At 44.4% G+C, this 16,678-nt stretch overlaps 1 protein-coding gene across 4 annotated transcripts in view; it reads left to right on the top strand.

The window, feature by feature from the left end:
* Window positions 1-16,678, top strand: part of GLYR1 (glyoxylate reductase 1 homolog) — a 297,703-nt gene that overhangs the window by 18,197 nt on the left and 262,828 nt on the right. For all 4 annotated transcript variants that reach the window (XM_078777480.1, XM_078777477.1, XM_078777478.1 and 1 more), the window contains exon 4: window positions 10,567-10,693. In XM_078777480.1, coding sequence (XP_078633606.1) covers window positions 10,567-10,693 — 127 coding nt within the window. The remainder of the gene's footprint in view (window positions 1-10,566; window positions 10,694-16,678) is intronic.

The following is a 16,678-nucleotide window of genomic DNA, read 5'->3' as shown; positions in this document are numbered from 1 at the left end:
CTCTAGATGGAACATTTTATCCTCGAGATAGATTGGAAGTTAATTGGAAAAACAATGATTACGCTGACTACTGTAAGTCTTACCAAAAGGTGTGTGAAAGCAATGGTAATCAAGAGCCCATTTTGGATATGGCGTCGTTTGAAGACTTGTATACAATCTCCGTGATTGACCGAAGTGCGCAAAAGGGAACTATAAGGTCTAATCGAGTGGATACTTCCCTATACATCGAAAGATAAGAGAATGAAGAAGTTGATGCGTACTGTTTACTCTTGGAAGAAACAGAACTACAGATCAATACGGATAATGGTGTTATGACCAATATCACAAAAGTAATAACTAGGAAAAAAAATCTTTTCATAATAAAATGAGTAACGTAACAACTGACGTATATATTAATCAAATCAATCGTGATAAACTATCGTCTTGTATCCAAAATCAAAAACCTTGTACGATTAATGTTCGTACAATTCAAAGAAAGGGTATTATGGGAATTAGTGTTTTGCTCACAAAAGTGCAGGAGGAAAAACTAAATAGCGCCGGTTCGCTTACTTTGAAAATGTCAAAACCTATGTTGAAAAAATATTCATTAAAGGAAATACCGGAGGATTTCTGCCCCTTCTAGCTCTAATCCCCTTAATTGCCGGTGCTGTAGGTGCTGTAGGTGCAGCGGGGGCAGCGACGTGTGGTATTTCAGCAGCGGTAAAAGCCGCTAACGAAAGGAAAGCTCAACTAGCAGCCCAAAAAGAATTGCAAAGACATAAGGCGTTGGAGAAAGAAGTTAGTGGAAGTAGGGTAATTGTAGATTTTGCTAAAAGGCGTGAAAGTCTACGTAATAGGGCGAGATCATTAGTCGGAGATATGCTTTGTTCTATCGCACAGGTGGGTGTAAAACTAACTAAAATAGGCAATGGATTATATCTTTCTCCTAAATAAAAAGAAAATTTATTTTCGAAAATAAAATGGAGGAGTGGTTTAAACATTTTGGAAAGAATACAACGTCAAATATAGAACTCGGTAAATATTGTAAACAGCTAAACCTTGATAACGTAAGTATTTGTATGAGGGATGAATTATCAAAGTTGCCCAAAAATACAAAGAATATTATTATGAATTTAGAAGATAATAGTGGGAATGGATCTCATTGGACTTGCATTTATAATGGCGAGGATAAATATTATTTTGACAGCTATGGACTTCCACCACCTCTTGAAGTAATTAACTTCCTACCAAAGGGGGAGAGTGTTTGTCAAACGTTTCAAGTCCAAGAAGTAAATTCTAAATGTTGTGGTCAATTATGTTTATACGTATTATTTCACCTCAACAATAATGAAAGTTTTTCTGATATTATTTTTACTCTTATTTAAAATGACCTACGTTTGAAAAGACGGTTCTATCTTTCGGGGATCTCAAGAGACGACTGTTGATTTATCAAATTATTATACAAAGGCACAGGTTGAATGACAGAAATATGATATAACTAAAAATCTTAATATGAAAAATAGTTATAAATTAATCAATTATCTGAGTCCCGCGGGTAACAACGACTTGGTGAGATTAGGTGATGTAGTCCAATATATATCCCAAGAGAAAACAGCACGTTATGACAAACAAGTAGAATTTACAGTCACAACGTCCGGTTCTCCAGATCATACCCCTTTTCGTATTAAATTTAACGTACCACTCACAATCAAACTTTATAAAGAGTTGAATATTGTTAATATGGTAATTGATAAATGGGGGTATGATATGCCTGATTTAGGGTATAATTGGTTCTTTTCAATGAACTTGGAAGACCTACAAGATTTTATTTGGTCCCGTAAAGAAGAAAATTACCCCCTTGGTGACCATAATGCGGTATGTGGAAACACAATTAGTCGTCAACTCATCCATGAGTTAGGAAATAAAAACTTATATGGTAGCATAGCGATGGTTTGTTTGACAAAGAGTCAAGACAATCATATAACGATACAAAGTCAGGGAATACAAACAGATTTGGTGGTGGGAAGATGGAACGGTATTACCTGTCATAGTATTAATCTCATGCATATTTCAAAAACATAAATGGTTATTTAATTTTAAATTGAATAATTTCAAATTCGTTTTATTTCATAAGCTCCATATTGGTATTGTATAAAGTGACCTCATTACCTCTCTCTTTGCTTTTGCTAACCTTATTTCCTCTGCTACCCTCTTCTCCTCTTCCCTTGCTTCTGCTTCCCTCTTCTCCTCTTCCCTTGCTTCTGCTTCCCTCTTCTCCTCTTCCCTTGCTTCTGCTACCCTTTTCTCCTCTTCCCTTGCTTTTGCTTCCCTTATTTCCCTTGCTCTCCTTGCTCTTATTGCTTCCCATTTTTCCTTTGCTGCCTCTGCTCCTGCTCTTGCTTTAACTGCCTCAGCCCATACTTTTGCTGCCCCTTCTTTTGTTGCCTCTACTTCCTCCTCTTCCCCTGTTACCCCCACTACTCTTGTTTCCTCCTTTATCTTCTCCAAGTCCTCCTTCATTTGCTCCAAGTCCTCCTTCATTTGCTCCAAGTCCTCCTTCATCTTCTTCCATTCCTCCCGTTCCCTTTCCTCCTTCTCCTCCTTATCCCTCTCCTCCTCCTTTTTCTCCTTTTCCTCCTTATCCCTCTCCTCCTCCTTTTTCTCCTTTTCCTCCTTCTCCCTCTCTTCCTCATCTCTTTTTACCCTTGGAGCATCTCCCCAGAGCACATTATACATATGTATATTCATCTGGATTTTGAGCTACTCTTGTATTTATAATTATTTTTCTCACAATAGGGTACCAATAGGATTTGTTAACATCTTCTAAAATACTTTTAAATTTCATAATTTTGAGAAGTTCATTTTTATTTCATATTTTAAGCAGGTCTCTCATAGGTTTTACAATATCTGAATATGGCCAATCCTTAATAACAAACTTTCCCTGTTTATGTTCCAATTCATAAGGAATTAAAAATTTTGCCCCCTTTTCTTATTTAAGTATCCTTGAATACAAAAATTAAAATTCTCCTGAAGTAGTTTTCTTGCCATTTTAATATAAAAAATTATTAATTATCTTCAGTTGGGTCAATAAACTTTTTTACCGTGCCTATAACGCTATTACAACATAAAAATAACGGTTTGGGGATATTATTCTCATTCATTTCTGTATGAATTGCAATAGGATAACTCGAAATAGAACCAAGTTTCCCCATACATGTAAATTGTTCTGATTTAAAATAACCGTGATGATCTAATTTATTAGTTATCCGCTCCTCATCCTCCTCTATTTCTGTTTCTGAATTAGTGAAAGAAACAATCTTTTTTTACCATATGTGCCATTTCAAAAATAAAAGAAAGAGTATTATTACAACATTATATATCGATGGTTGGCGTTTTAAATGATTGACAAAGTGAATTAAAACTTGATGGTGAAATAGGGGTTGGGACCGTTTGATATGTTTGAATATTTATGGGAATTATGTTTTGAACAGATTCTATATTAATCCCAAGCCACGTGCTGGAATTATCGAACGCCGGAGCCTGAACTCGCTCCAAGTTTATCTACAGCATTAAGAATATCTTTTTCCTTCTCATTTTTCTTACCTTTACCCCCCGTAATCAATCGCGTTTAGCAACTCAATATATACCTTATCTTCCTCTCTTTCCATTTCAAGTGGTGCATCAAAATATTTTGAATCACCGAGTCTGGTGTTTCTATGGCCGGTGTGTGTGAGAAGAAACATTAATCTGGGGGTTAATTTCACATTTGGGTGAGTATCACTCAAAAACATTAACTCATCATTAAATACCAATACCGCCTCGTTAACAAGATGAAACGCTGCTGATTCTTCTTCTTCTGATGGAATGAGACCCGTTTTGGTTAATGTACCCCTTTTTGTCCCCCGTCGCACAGCGGAGCGAAAGGGGGACTATGGTTTTCCCCTCCATCCGGGCGTGCGTGTGTGCGTGCGTAAGCGAAGGACCGCATACGAATTTGGTGTGTGGGTGCAACCCACGTCAAAATCCAAGACGGCCGCCGCCATGTATGTGTGAACCTTGTGAGATGAATATCTTGAAAAATAAGCGAAGTACCAACTTCTAATCTGGTGTGTGGGTGTATCTAGGCAAAAGGAAGAACGCTATTGAAAATTGGGTCTCCACGTCAAAATCCAAGATGGCCGCCGCCATGTATGTGTGAACCTTGTGAGATGAATATCTTGAAAAATAAGCGAAGTACCAACTTCTAATTTGGTGTGTGGGTGTATCTCGGCATAAGGACGAAGGCTATTGAAAATTGGGTCGCCACGTCAAAACCCAAGATGGCCGCCACCATATATATGTCTGAAACTTGTGAGCGAAATATCTCGGAAAAATAAGCGAAGTACCAACGTCTAATCTGGTGTGTGGGTGTATCTAGGCACAAGGAAGAACGCTGTTTAAAATCGGGTCGCCACGTCAAAAGCTAAGATGGCCGCCGCCATGTATGTCTGAACCTTGTGAGATGAATATCTTGAAAAATAAGCAAAGTACAAACTTCTAATTTGGTGTGTGGGTGCATCGTGCCATAAGGAAGAAGGCTATTGAAAATTGGGTCGCCACGTCAAAATCCGAGATGGCCGCCTCCATGTATGTCTGAACCTTGTGAGCGAAATATCATATCATATAGCATGTTTTCTGCGTCTTCCACTTTGTCAACTCACATCACTTCACCGACGGGGGACCTAGGCGTCACGCTTGTTATTTTTTGAAAATTGTGAAATCTGAAAATTTGGAAAATTGGGAAAATCGAGAAAATGTGAAAATTGGAAAATAAATAATGAATTGGTCACTTCCGGTTTGTGGTGAGTCACTTCCTGTTTTTTGGGTTGAGGCAGTTTCGGTTTGGGGGTAGGGGGAATGTGTTGAGGGTGGGGAGGGTGGGGAGGGTGGCCTGTTCTGGAACCTACCGTATACATCTACTCTCAGCCATATCAATTTTTATGTCTGCTTTGTCAGGGAGACCTTTAAACAATATCTATGTGAGCTCGTGTTGTTTATACATCTTTGTCCTGTCATTTTATACTATGTTTCATCTATACAAATGGTGAACATGTATACAATATACAAGGGTCACGGTTTTTTTTTTTGGGGTGGCCCAACCGTATATTATTTGCTGGTGAATCAAACTTCATAAGAATCAGTATCCACGTTTAAATTACTATTTCTCACGACACCGACAGATCAAATTACAGTGCTTTTCATACCAAGTTGTTAGTCACAACAATCAATAACAAATGTTAGTCAATAACAATCTCGACTCGTAATCACAGAATACTCCCGTCAGCTATTAGATCATTTACCTACTAACTTACAGCAAAATAATATGAGGACAATTTTAATGTTTGCTGAAGAAAACTTTCTCCACATATGAGTATTAACACATTTATTGTGTTTTCCAAAACAATTGTTAACTCTGCTCAACTTTCAGCTATTGATGAGATAATTGTAATCATTAAATCTTGAAAATAGAGCTAAAATGCATGTCACTGTAAAACCTGAGTATTTTTATTTGATGAACATTGTTTCCATAAAAAAAAAAAAAAAAAAAAAAATACTGTATATACGTGTGTACCCCGGTTTAGAATAGGTACACCGCATCCCTGGGTGTCGTAAGAGGCGACTAAAAGGGTTGGCGTCAGGAAGGGCATCTGGCCAAAAAACATCGCTTCAAAAAGGGAACAATGACAATTACAACTACATATGGGCAGGGAACAGCCCGAAGTACCCGTGGGGGACCCCACTCCCTCTCGTCAAAAATCAAGGTGGGGAACCCGATCGAAGCAAGGGTGGAAATCACTCTATTTATGACGAAGAAACGTCTGATGCCCCACGTGGAGATCGGTTTCTGAGGTTTGGGACATGGAATGCAGGGACAATGACAGGGAGATCAGGAGAAGTGGTGGAAGTATTTTAGCTCTTTCACGAGCCTCGATTCAGTATACAAAAAAAAAGAAAAGAAAAAAGTATTGGTCAGAAGAAGAGTGGACATATGTTGTGTGCAGGAGACGAGATGGAAGGGAAGTGGTGTGAGAATGGTGAAGGGTAGGCAGGGACAGAAATACAAGTTTGTGTGGCAAGGGTGCCTGGAGGGCATGAATGGTGTTGGTGTCCTGTTTTCTGAGGGATTTGTAGACAGTCTGGTGAGTGTGACTCGAGTGAGTGATAGGTTGATGATGGTGAAAATGATGATTGGAAAGCTCTTGGTGAACGTCATCTCGGGATATGCTCCGCGGGTTGGTCGAAGCGATGAAGAGAAGGACAAGTTCTGGTGTGCGATAGAGAAGCTGATGGAAAACGTGAAAGATGAGGAAGTTGTTGTGGTAGGAGGCGACCTAAATGGACGTGTGGGAAGGAGTATGGACGGTTTTGAGGGAGTTCATGGGGGTTACGGATATGGTGTGAGAAATGGAGAAGGTGAAAGGATTTTGGAGTTTGCTGATGGAGCTGGTTTGTTGATTTGTAATACTCAGTTCCAGAAAGAGGATAATAAGCTTGTTACATACACGTCAGGTGGGTCGACGACAACCGTTGACAACCTGATGGTGCGCAGGTGAGATAGGGGGCAACTCCGGGACACAAAGGTGATCCCGGGGGAGGAGGCTGTTTCACAGCACCACTTGGTTGTCTACGACATAAGGGTGAAAGGTGCGAGGAGAGCTCGGCGGGTGAAGTACCAACCGAGAATGAAGGTGTGGAGGTTGAAAGAGGTGACAGTAAGGGAGGCATTAAAAGAGAGGCTGAGTATGGTAGAGGATGATGTGGTTGAGCTTGAAAGTGGTTGGAAGTCAATGAAAGATAGTCTGTTGGGAGCCGTTGGTGAGGTATGTGGATGGACAAAAGGACCACTGAGGCACTCGGAAACATGGTGGTGGGATGATGAAGTTGGAAAGAGGATTGACGAGAAGAGGAAGAAGTTCAAGGAGTGGCAGAAGGCGAAGGGTACGGGAGCAGAAAAAGCAGAGCATGAAAGTTATAAGGCAGCCAAGAAGGCTGCAAAGAAAGAGGTAGCAAAGGCGCAGGAGGCATGTCGGAAAATGTTCGGAGAACGCTTGGATTCGGAAGGGTCAGAGAGTGGTATTCAGGATTGCAAAGCGGATAGCGAAAGAGAGGAGTGATGTGATGGAGGTGAGTTGCTTGAAGGATGAAGTGGGACAAATCGTTGTGGACCCAGATGGAATTAAAGGAAGATGGAAAAGATATATGGAAATGCTGTTGAATACAGAGAATGAATGGGATGGCAACATAGAGAGTAACCCAGTTTTCGGACCGGCAGAGAAGATAACTGAGAAGGAAGTTGAGGAAGCGATAAAAGCAATGAAGAGTAGAAAAACGGGAGGGCCGACGGGAGTTGTGGGAGATATGTTGAAGGCAGCAGGAAGTTGGTTGTGAAGAGAATGACAACAACAACAAAAACAACATGCATTTTAAGGCCATTTTCCCTGCTAGAGCACGGGTTAGCCTTGCGGTCCCCATAACAATCTTCTCCATTTTGCCCTATTTTCTGCATCTCTCCTTGTTAACCCCCGTGCCCGCATTTCTTCTTCCACCATCTTTAGCCAAGTCTTTCTCAGTCTTCCCCGTCCTCTACTTCCTTCGACATTAATTTCCATCACTCTTCTCAACCAGTCACTTTCATCCTTCCTCAACACATGACCAAACCATCTCAACCTGTTCCTCTTCACAGCATCAATCACAGGCAATATTCCCATCATCTTTCGCAATTCATCATTTGTCTTCCTCTCTCTCAACGATACTCCACACATCCATCGAACCATTCGCATTTCCACCCTTTCCAGCCTTCGTTGCTGCTCTACGTTCATTACCCATGTCTCGCTCCCATAAATCATAACACTTCTCACACATGCAGCATACACCTTTCCCTTCAGCTTCAGCGACACTCTCCTCCTCATCAGCACGCCACTCAGTTCCCGAAACTTCTTCCATGCACATCTCACTCGAGCAACCGTTGCCGAGTCTGATCCACCTTCTCCATTCAGCATGTCTCCGAGGTAGCAAAATGTTTTCACACCTTCCAGCTTCACGCCGTCTCCAAGATCCAACTCAACATTTCCTCCATCTGCATCTCCCTCTGTGCACACCTTACATTTGAAAGTAGCTGACACACTGGTAAATGACCCTCTCAGACCACTACATTTTTGATGAACCCACTCAGCGCACATTGTACATTGAATTGAGTTCACTCCGACACCCTTCCTGCACACAGCACACGGCCACTTCCCAGTTCTTTCCACCTCACCACATGCTTTACCACTTGCCATCACCTTCGTCTTTCCGATATTCACCTTCAGACCTTTTGTCTCCATACATTCCTTCCACTTGTTCATCTTTTCCTTCAGTCCATCCATACTTTCCGCAATCAACACCAGATCATCTGCATACAACAACTCCCACGGTAAACCCTCATTTACGTTCTGAGCCAGCACCTCCATCACAGCTACAAATAGTAGTGGACTTAGTACCGACTCCTGATGCACTCCCACCTTCACCTCAAACTCACCACTGTTCCTGTCCTTCGTCCTTACAGCTGTGCGCGCTCTTTTGTACTTATGTGAAGTTTGTACTAATGTACTTTTGTACTTTTGTACTCGTCCTTACAGTGTGAAGAGAATGACAGAGATCTGTAATCTGGTGGTGAAAGAAGGCCGCATTCCAGTGGATTGGGAACTGAGTACCCTCGTCTCTCTATACAAGGGGAAAGGTGACCCTCTGGAGTGTGGCTCGTACCGAGCGATAAAGTTATTGGAGCATGGAATGAAGTTATTGGAAAGGGTGTTGGAGAGGAGGATAAGGAAGAAGGGGAAGATCGACAAAATGCAGTTTGGATTTATTCCAGGAAGAGGAACGACAGACGCACTCTTTATTGTGAGGCAGTTGCAGGAGAAGTACATGGAGAAGAGGAAGAAGTTGTTTCTTGGGTTTGTTGATCTGGAGAAAGCAATTGATAGGGTTCCACGTGAAGTAGTGACATGGGCATGAGGAAGTTAGGAGTGGAGGAATGGTTAATCAGAGTAGTGATGGCAATGTACAAAAGAGCGCGCACAGCTGTAAGGACGAAGGACGGGAACAGTGGTGTGTTTGAGGTGAAGGTGGGAGTGCATCAGGGGTCAGTACTAAGTCCACTACTATTTGTAACTGTGATGGAGGTGCTGGCTCAGAACGTAAAGGAGGGTTTACCGTGGGAGTTGTATGCAGTTGATCTGGTGTTGATTGCGGAAAATATGGATGGACTGAAGGAAAAGATGAACAAGTGGAAGGAATGTATGGAGAAAAAAGGTCTGAAGGTGAATGTCGGAAAGACGAAGGTGATGGCAAGTGGTAAAGCATGTGGTGAGGTGGAAAGAACTGGGAAGTGGCCATGTGCTGTGTGCAGGAAGGGTGTCGGAGTGAACTCCATTCAATGTACAATGTGCGCTGAGTGGGTTCATCAAAAATGTAGTGGTCTGAGAGGGTCATTAACCAGTGTGGCAGCTACATTCAAATGTAAGGTGTGCACAGAGGGAGTTGCAGATGGAGGAAATGTTGAGTTGGATCTTGGAGACGGCGTGAAGCTGGAAGGTGTGAAAACATTTTGCTACCTCGGAGACATGCTGAATGGAGAAGGTGGATCGGACTCGGCAACGGTTGCTCGAGTGAGATGTGCATTGAAGAAGTTTCAGGAACTGAGTGGCGTGCTGATGAGGGGAGTGTCGTTGAAGTTGAAGGGAAAGGTGTATGCTGCATGTGTGAGAAGTGTTATGATTTATGGAGCGAGGCATGGGTAATGAACGTGGAGCAGCAACGAAGGCTGGAAAGGGTGGAAATGCGAATGGTTTGGTGGATGTGTGGAGTATCGTTGAGAGAGAGGAAGACAAATGATGAATTGCGAAAGATGATGGGAATAGAGCCTGTGATTGATGCTGTGAAGAGGAACAGTTTGAGATGGTTTGGTCATGTGTTGAGGAAGGATGAAAGTGACTTGTTGCGAAGAGTGATGGAAATGAATGTAGAAGGAAGTAAAGGACGGGGAAGACCGAGAAAGACTTGGCTAAAGATGGTCGAAGAAGAAATGCGGGCAAGGGGGTTAACAAGGGGAGATGCAGAAAATAGGGCAAAATGGAGAAGATTGTCATGGGGACCACAAGGCTAACCCCCGCTCTTGCAGGGAAAATGGCCTTAAAATGCCTGTTGTTGTTGTTGTTATTGTATGTTAAAGCTGCATACAGAGAAACGATCCCTTATATAAAGGGATGCGCTTTTCACCTTCCTTTCATAATGCGGGCTGAAGCATATCGGCCAACGTCAGAGTTCCGTTCGTGTTGACTTTATGACTATTTTGACTGTAGAAATAACACGTCTACCTTTTTGTCTGTCTGAATAATTTTGACTACAGTATAGAAAAAAAACATGTTTACATTTGACCTACTTTTGTTTCCTCTATGAATTGTTCAATGTTGTCTCCCCACCACACCGGTTTGTAAACTTTTTATTTTTTCCTTTGTTCCCTCTCCATTGTTTATATCCATCTTATTTCACCTTTCACTCTTTCAGTGCATGGATTAAAGTGGATCAGCTGAAGTCTTACCATCTGCACAAGGATAAAATGATGAAGACCAACAAAAGCAAGCGTTTCCAACATTCATTGGATGCTGTGGAAGAATTCATCCGCAAAAAAAAGGTAGGCCCATGTTAACAGTTTTTCACTGTATTTGGCATGGTGTTTTTATCCCCCCGCCGATGAAGCTGCTGGAGGCATTATGTTTTTGGGTTCTCCATCCATGATAGCTTTTCGTTACCGTGATAAGTTGTGAACGGCTGTCGGGATCCAAGGCTAACATGATACAGGTATTTTTTATTTTTATTTTTATTTTTTTTTGTTTACTGAATCGAGGCTCGTGAAAGAGCTAACATTTATTTCACAAACAAATCAACCAGACAAACAAAATATATAAAAAGAGGGAGCGGAAGACAAGATGGGGAGAGAAGGGGAAGCACACAAACACAACATTTGAGAGCAGGGAGAAGTGTGGGAGGGAGAGGGCTTGGGGGGAGGAGGCGTGGGAAGGGGGGGGGGGGGGGAGAGGTATAAAACACAAGGGGACCGAAATTAGCGGGGGTAGAAAAGATCAAGGTTTTGGATGGGGGAGGATAAGAGATGGTGGTGAACAGCTGTTTTAAAGACCTGGAGGGAGGAGTGGGATTGAAGAGAGTGAGGGAGTTTGTTCCAGAGGTGGGAGAAAAGAGGAATGAAGGAGTGAAGGTGAGCAGAATGTCTTGATTTTGGCAGTTTAACCATAAGAGAGTTGCAGGCAGATCTTGTGCGACCTGTAGGAATATTTGGGGGACAGAGCCCAGAGAGGGCTGGGGGGGCAAGGCCAGAGAGGAGTCGGTAGAAGACGGAAAGACCACCAACCTGCCTGCGGTGAGTGAGTGAAAGGCCCTTGGAGTTAGCTTCATCGCGGAGATTCCAATGATTCTGAACGCTTTGGTTTCAACAGCGTGAAGATGAGCTAGGTGTGAGGCAGGAGCACCAGACCAGAGGGGAGAGCAGTATTCCATAGAGCTGCGGATAAAAGCCTTGTAAGTGGTGAGGAGCTCAGGTGTACCAAGGAAGGACTTCGCACGACGGAGGATGCCCAGTCGGCGACTGGCTTTGGAGGCCAGATTTGAAATGTGGTTTTCCCAGGAAAGATTATGGCAGATAGTGAGACCCAAAAGATTGAGTGACAGAACTGATATGCGTAATGATGTAGAGATGAATGGATTAGATTTTGGGGTCAAAGGTCAGAGGTCATGTCAGGTAAAAATGTGATACCTTGAGAAGAGTTGAAGGGATTTAAATTATACTTGGTACAAGTATGTATAATGATGTAATAAACAGATGTTTGGTACTACAGAACTTTAAAATACATGAAAACAAACACGGCATAACAAGATTAACCTAAGCTTTTCTTGCTGTACTTCTCAAAGTAAATCCCAGCAAGAGAAAGAAGGAAATGAAAGAGCGTGCATATATAAGCATGTCTATGTAAGATTGACACTGATTGGACATGACGTAATTTGTAATCTGAACCCATTGGTTGGCCCAGTCAACACTATCTCTGGCTCCAATTGGCTCCAATTGGCTGGAGCGGAGATGAGAGCGATGACTCGCTATTTGCACCAATAATAATAATAATAATTCATTTATTTTGTATAGCGCTTTTCCAGAAGCCCAAAGGCGCTTTGACAGAGTGGAAAACATAATGCATAACAATACATGAAAACAACAATTGCAAAAAGACAAGAATCAAGAAAACAAACAGCAGCGATATACGGCATATATATAAGACAAGAATCAAAAAGACAAGACAAGAATCAATAGGGAAATATTTAAAGCAAAAGGAGGGAGAAGGAGAAGTGATCGTCAGGGGTTAAATGCTGTGGGTTGAATGTTGAATGCAGCGTTGAACAGGTGGGTCTTTAGTGATGTTTTGAATGTGGTGAGTGAGGAGGAGTCTCTGATGGTGTGAGGTAGTGAGTTCCAGAGGGTGGGAGCAGCGATGGAGAAGGCCCTGTCCCCCCAGGATCTGAATTTGGTCCGGATGGAGGGGGTCAGGAGGTTGGTACCAGCAGAGCGGAGGTTGCGGGTGGGAGTGTGTCTGGAGAGGAGGTCAGCCAGGTAGGATGGGGCCAGGTTATGGAGGGCTTTGTATGTCAGGAGGAGGATTTTGTACTGGATTCTCTGGGGGATGGGGAGCCAGTGAAGCTTGTAAAGGACGGGGGTGATGTGGTCACGGGTCCGGGAATGAGTGAGTAGACGGGCAGCGGAGTTCTGAATGTATTGGAGTTTATTGGTGATTTTTGAGGGTGAACCATAGAGGAGGCTATTGCAGTAGTCCAGACGGGAGGTGATGAAGGCGTGGATGAGGGTTTCTGCAGCCGTGGAGGAGAGGGATGAGCGGAGACGGGCAATGTTTTTCAGGTGAAAGAAGGCTGACTTTGTGATCTGTTTAGTGTATTTGTCGAAGGAAAGGGTTTGGTCAAAGATGACGCCAAGATTCCGGATGTGAGGGGAGGTGGATACTGGGATACCGTCGATGTTGAGGGCAAAGTTATGGGTGGATTTTGTGAGCGTTTTTGGGCCAATGATGATTATTTCAGATTTATCACAGTTAAGCTTGAGGAAGTTGATTTGAAGCCAGGATTTTATTTCAGTGATGCAGTTTGTCAGGATAGAGTGGGTGTCGGTGGAGACGGACTTGGTGGAGATGAAAAGCTGGATGTCATCGGCGAAGCAGTGGAATTGGAGACCATGACGGCGGATTAAGTGACCGAGCGGGGACAGGTAAAGGATGAAGAGGAGGGGGCCAAGAACTGAACCTTGGGGGACACCTTGGGGGAGGGGAGCAGTGGGGGATTTGCAGTTATTGATGGAGATGAACTGGCATCTGTCAGAGAGGTATGATTTAATCCAAGAGAGGGCAGTGCCGGTGACGTTAAAGGTGGATTCAAGTCGGGTGAGGAGGATAGTGTGATCGATGGTGTCAAAGGCAGCGCTGAGGTCGAGGAGGACGAGAATGTTGAGGTTGCCAGCGTCAGAGGAGAGGAGAAGGTCGTTGGTGATTTTGAGGAGAGCAGTTTCAGTACTGTGGTTGGAGCGGAATCCGGATTGGAATGTTTCATACAAGTTATTGGCAGAGAGATGATGTTTGAGTTGAGTGGCTACAGCGCGTTCCAAAACTTTTGACAGAAAGGGTAGGTTGGAGATGGGTCTGAAGTTGTTTAGGGTGTCAGGGTTTAGACCAGGTTTTTTTAGAATGGGGGTAACAGCAGCAATTTTGAGGGAAGGTGGGACGATGCCTGTAGACAGGGAGGAGTTTATTGTTGCAATGATAAGTGGAGAGAGAGCAGGGAGGGAGGCTTTGACAAAGCTGGAGGGGATGGGGTCAAGAGTGCAGGTGGCAGTTTTCATTCCTATGAGGAGTTCAGAGAGGTCAGTAGGAGAGATTGGGGAGAACCGAGACAGGGGATGGCAGGACAAGGGGGGGCAGGTGGTTGGAGGGGGAGCGGGTGCGGCGGTGGTCAAGCTGTTGTAGATGTTGTCAATTTTGCGTTGGAAGAAAGAGAGGAAGGAGATGCAGTTGTCTACTGTGAATGACTGGGTGGTGGTGTTCAGGGGGCGGAGGAGTTTGTTTATTGTCGAGAAGAGTGCTTTTGGGTTTCCGGAGCCAGAGTGGATAATTTGAGAGTAGTAGGCAGAGCGGGCGCGGGAGAGGGCATCTTTGTAGTGTTGTATGTGGTCCTTGTAGGCTTGGGAGTGAACTGTGAGACCCGTTTTATTGCGGAGTCTTTCAAGTTGGCGAGCACGAGTTTTCATCAGGTGGAGTTCAGGGGTAAACCAGGGAGCAGAATGGGTGAAAGAAACTGTTTTGGTTTTTACAGGCGCAAGCTGGTCAAGGCAGGAGGAGAGAGTGTGGTTGTAGTAGTCAGTGAGGTCGGAAGGGGTGTGGAGGTCAATGAAGGGAGAAGTGGACATTTTTTCAGAGAGGGTGGATGAGAATGAGGTAGGTGAAAGAGCGTTTAGCTTACGGAAGTTGATTGTGCGATAATGCCTTGGTGTTGGGGCGGGGATGTTGATGGTCAGAGTGATGGCTAAGTGGTCAGAGAGGGTGAGGTCGGAGCCATAGAGATGGTGCAAATTTAATCCAGTGGAGCAGACAAGGTCCAAAATGTGACCACGGATATGGGTAGGAAAGTCGACATGTTGAGTGAGGTTAAAGCAGGTGAGTAAATCAGTGAAGTCAGTGGTTATTGTGGAGTCAGTGGAGTCCATGTGGATATTGAAATCACCAAGGAGGAGGATTGAGGGGGAGAGGGAACATAGCTGGGTCAGAAAGTAGGAGAAGTCAGACAGGAATGATGGGTGTGGTTTGGGAGGGCGGTAGACGACAGCCATGACTGACTGCGTGTGACCAGAGAGTTTTAAAGCCAGGTGTTCAAATGATGGAGCAGATGAGATGGAGATGAGGTTGGTCTTGATGTCTTGACGGTGGATAACGGCAATTCCACCACCTCGGCCCTCCGAGCGTGGTTTATTGACGTAGGAATATCCATTGGGTGTGGTGAGGTTGAGTGTGTAGTAGTCCAGAGGTTGTTGCCAGGTTTCGGTGAGACAGAGAAAGTCCAGTTTGTTATCCAGGATGTATTCGTTCAGGATGAGGCATTTATTGTTGAGGGACCGGGTGTTGAACAGGGTGAGCTTGATGTTGTTTTGAACAGCAGGGATGAATTCAGGTGATTTAGCCAGGGTTCGTAGGCAAGAGGTGCGATCGTGTGGGTTGCTGTGACCAGGTGCGCTGGGACGAAGAGTGAGAGTGCGCTGAGCCGACCAGAGGACGGGGATGGAGTGACCTGATTGCAAATAAACAAACTTGCGACCGGAGCCACGGTGAATGTACCTGGGTCGTCGGAGGAGTCCATTTGATTTGATGGCAGAGATGCATGATGGGGTGGAGCGGGTATTGAGCAGAAGAAGCCTTGCGGCGGAGTACTTCAGAGCCATGCCAGGCAGGAGCGAAGGGACGAGTACGAGGCCAAGGTCGAGGAGGCAAAGCGGCAAACGCAGCGGCAAACGCAGCGGCAAACGACTGCAGCCGCTAATCAAGACCACAGCGGCAAACAAGGCCACAAGGCCACCAAGACCACAAGGCCACCGGCAAACAAGGCCACGGCCACAAACAACGGGAGCGGGCCTTTCGATTCCGTATTCCGTACCATCAAAAGCAGATTCCGTTATCCAGCCGGAGAACACGCGGCACGTGCGGGTGTGAAAAGGCAGGACAGGTGTGAGATGTCAGGTCAGAAAAGTAGAAGCAGACCCTGTACATCCATCCAGTCGGAGAAGCGGCGAATATGCAACGCCAGCGTCCTCTCGCAACCGAACCCGGAAGTGACACCTTGGAGGTGTCACCAACACCTTGGAGGGAGGAGGAATGGGGATCCCCCAAAGCCACAGACTCACCATTTGCATACATACCATGTAGAGGGGTGAGGGCTACTCATGGGCTTTAATGTTCTCGGTAGGGGGTGGGGAGGGGGGGAAGGTGCACATATGGGCAACAATGGGGGAATTTAAATTCAACATGTACAGTGAGCCATCGCAAGCAAATGAAGAATGCAAGTGAGTATGTGCAGAGCAAAGAAAATGGAGGAGAGCAAAACCTTAACCTTGGTCTTACCTCCCTCGATTACACAATACAGGGTGCCCATCAGACATTCACGGGAAGGTAAAAAAAGATTAGAAAGACAGACAGTATGAGGATCTCGGCCTCTCGCTTACCAGGCTAAAGGGAAAGGAAAAGGTGGGAGGAATTTATGTGCTCTAATGGTGATTGGTGGTAATTATGTGATGTGAGGTGAGGTGTGGTGCGGTGCATGCAAGTATGTATAGGTGCAGCAGAGAAGGTGTGAAGGTGCGTTATCAGTCGGTGGCCGCTCCGTTTGGAGGTGGGCGGTTGCTCTGAACAAAACAGTTTGGGGCGTGTGCTGTCTTTTCATTGAGTTCTTTTGAGTTCAGTCAGAATGATCTTTATGCCAAAGATACGAGAGCAGACAAGATGAACCACTCGGCTGAAAACGGGAAGTGTCCAATGGGTGTGCTCGGCCGCCATTTTAGTCAGCA

This window comes from Myxine glutinosa, chromosome 5 (genome assembly GCF_964187855.1).
Source record: "Myxine glutinosa chromosome 5, kmMyxGlut1.1, whole genome shotgun sequence".
In the NCBI taxonomy this organism is placed as follows: Eukaryota; Metazoa; Chordata; class Myxini; order Myxiniformes; family Myxinidae; genus Myxine; species Myxine glutinosa.
This window is presented reverse-complemented; position numbering and strand designations above follow the sequence as displayed.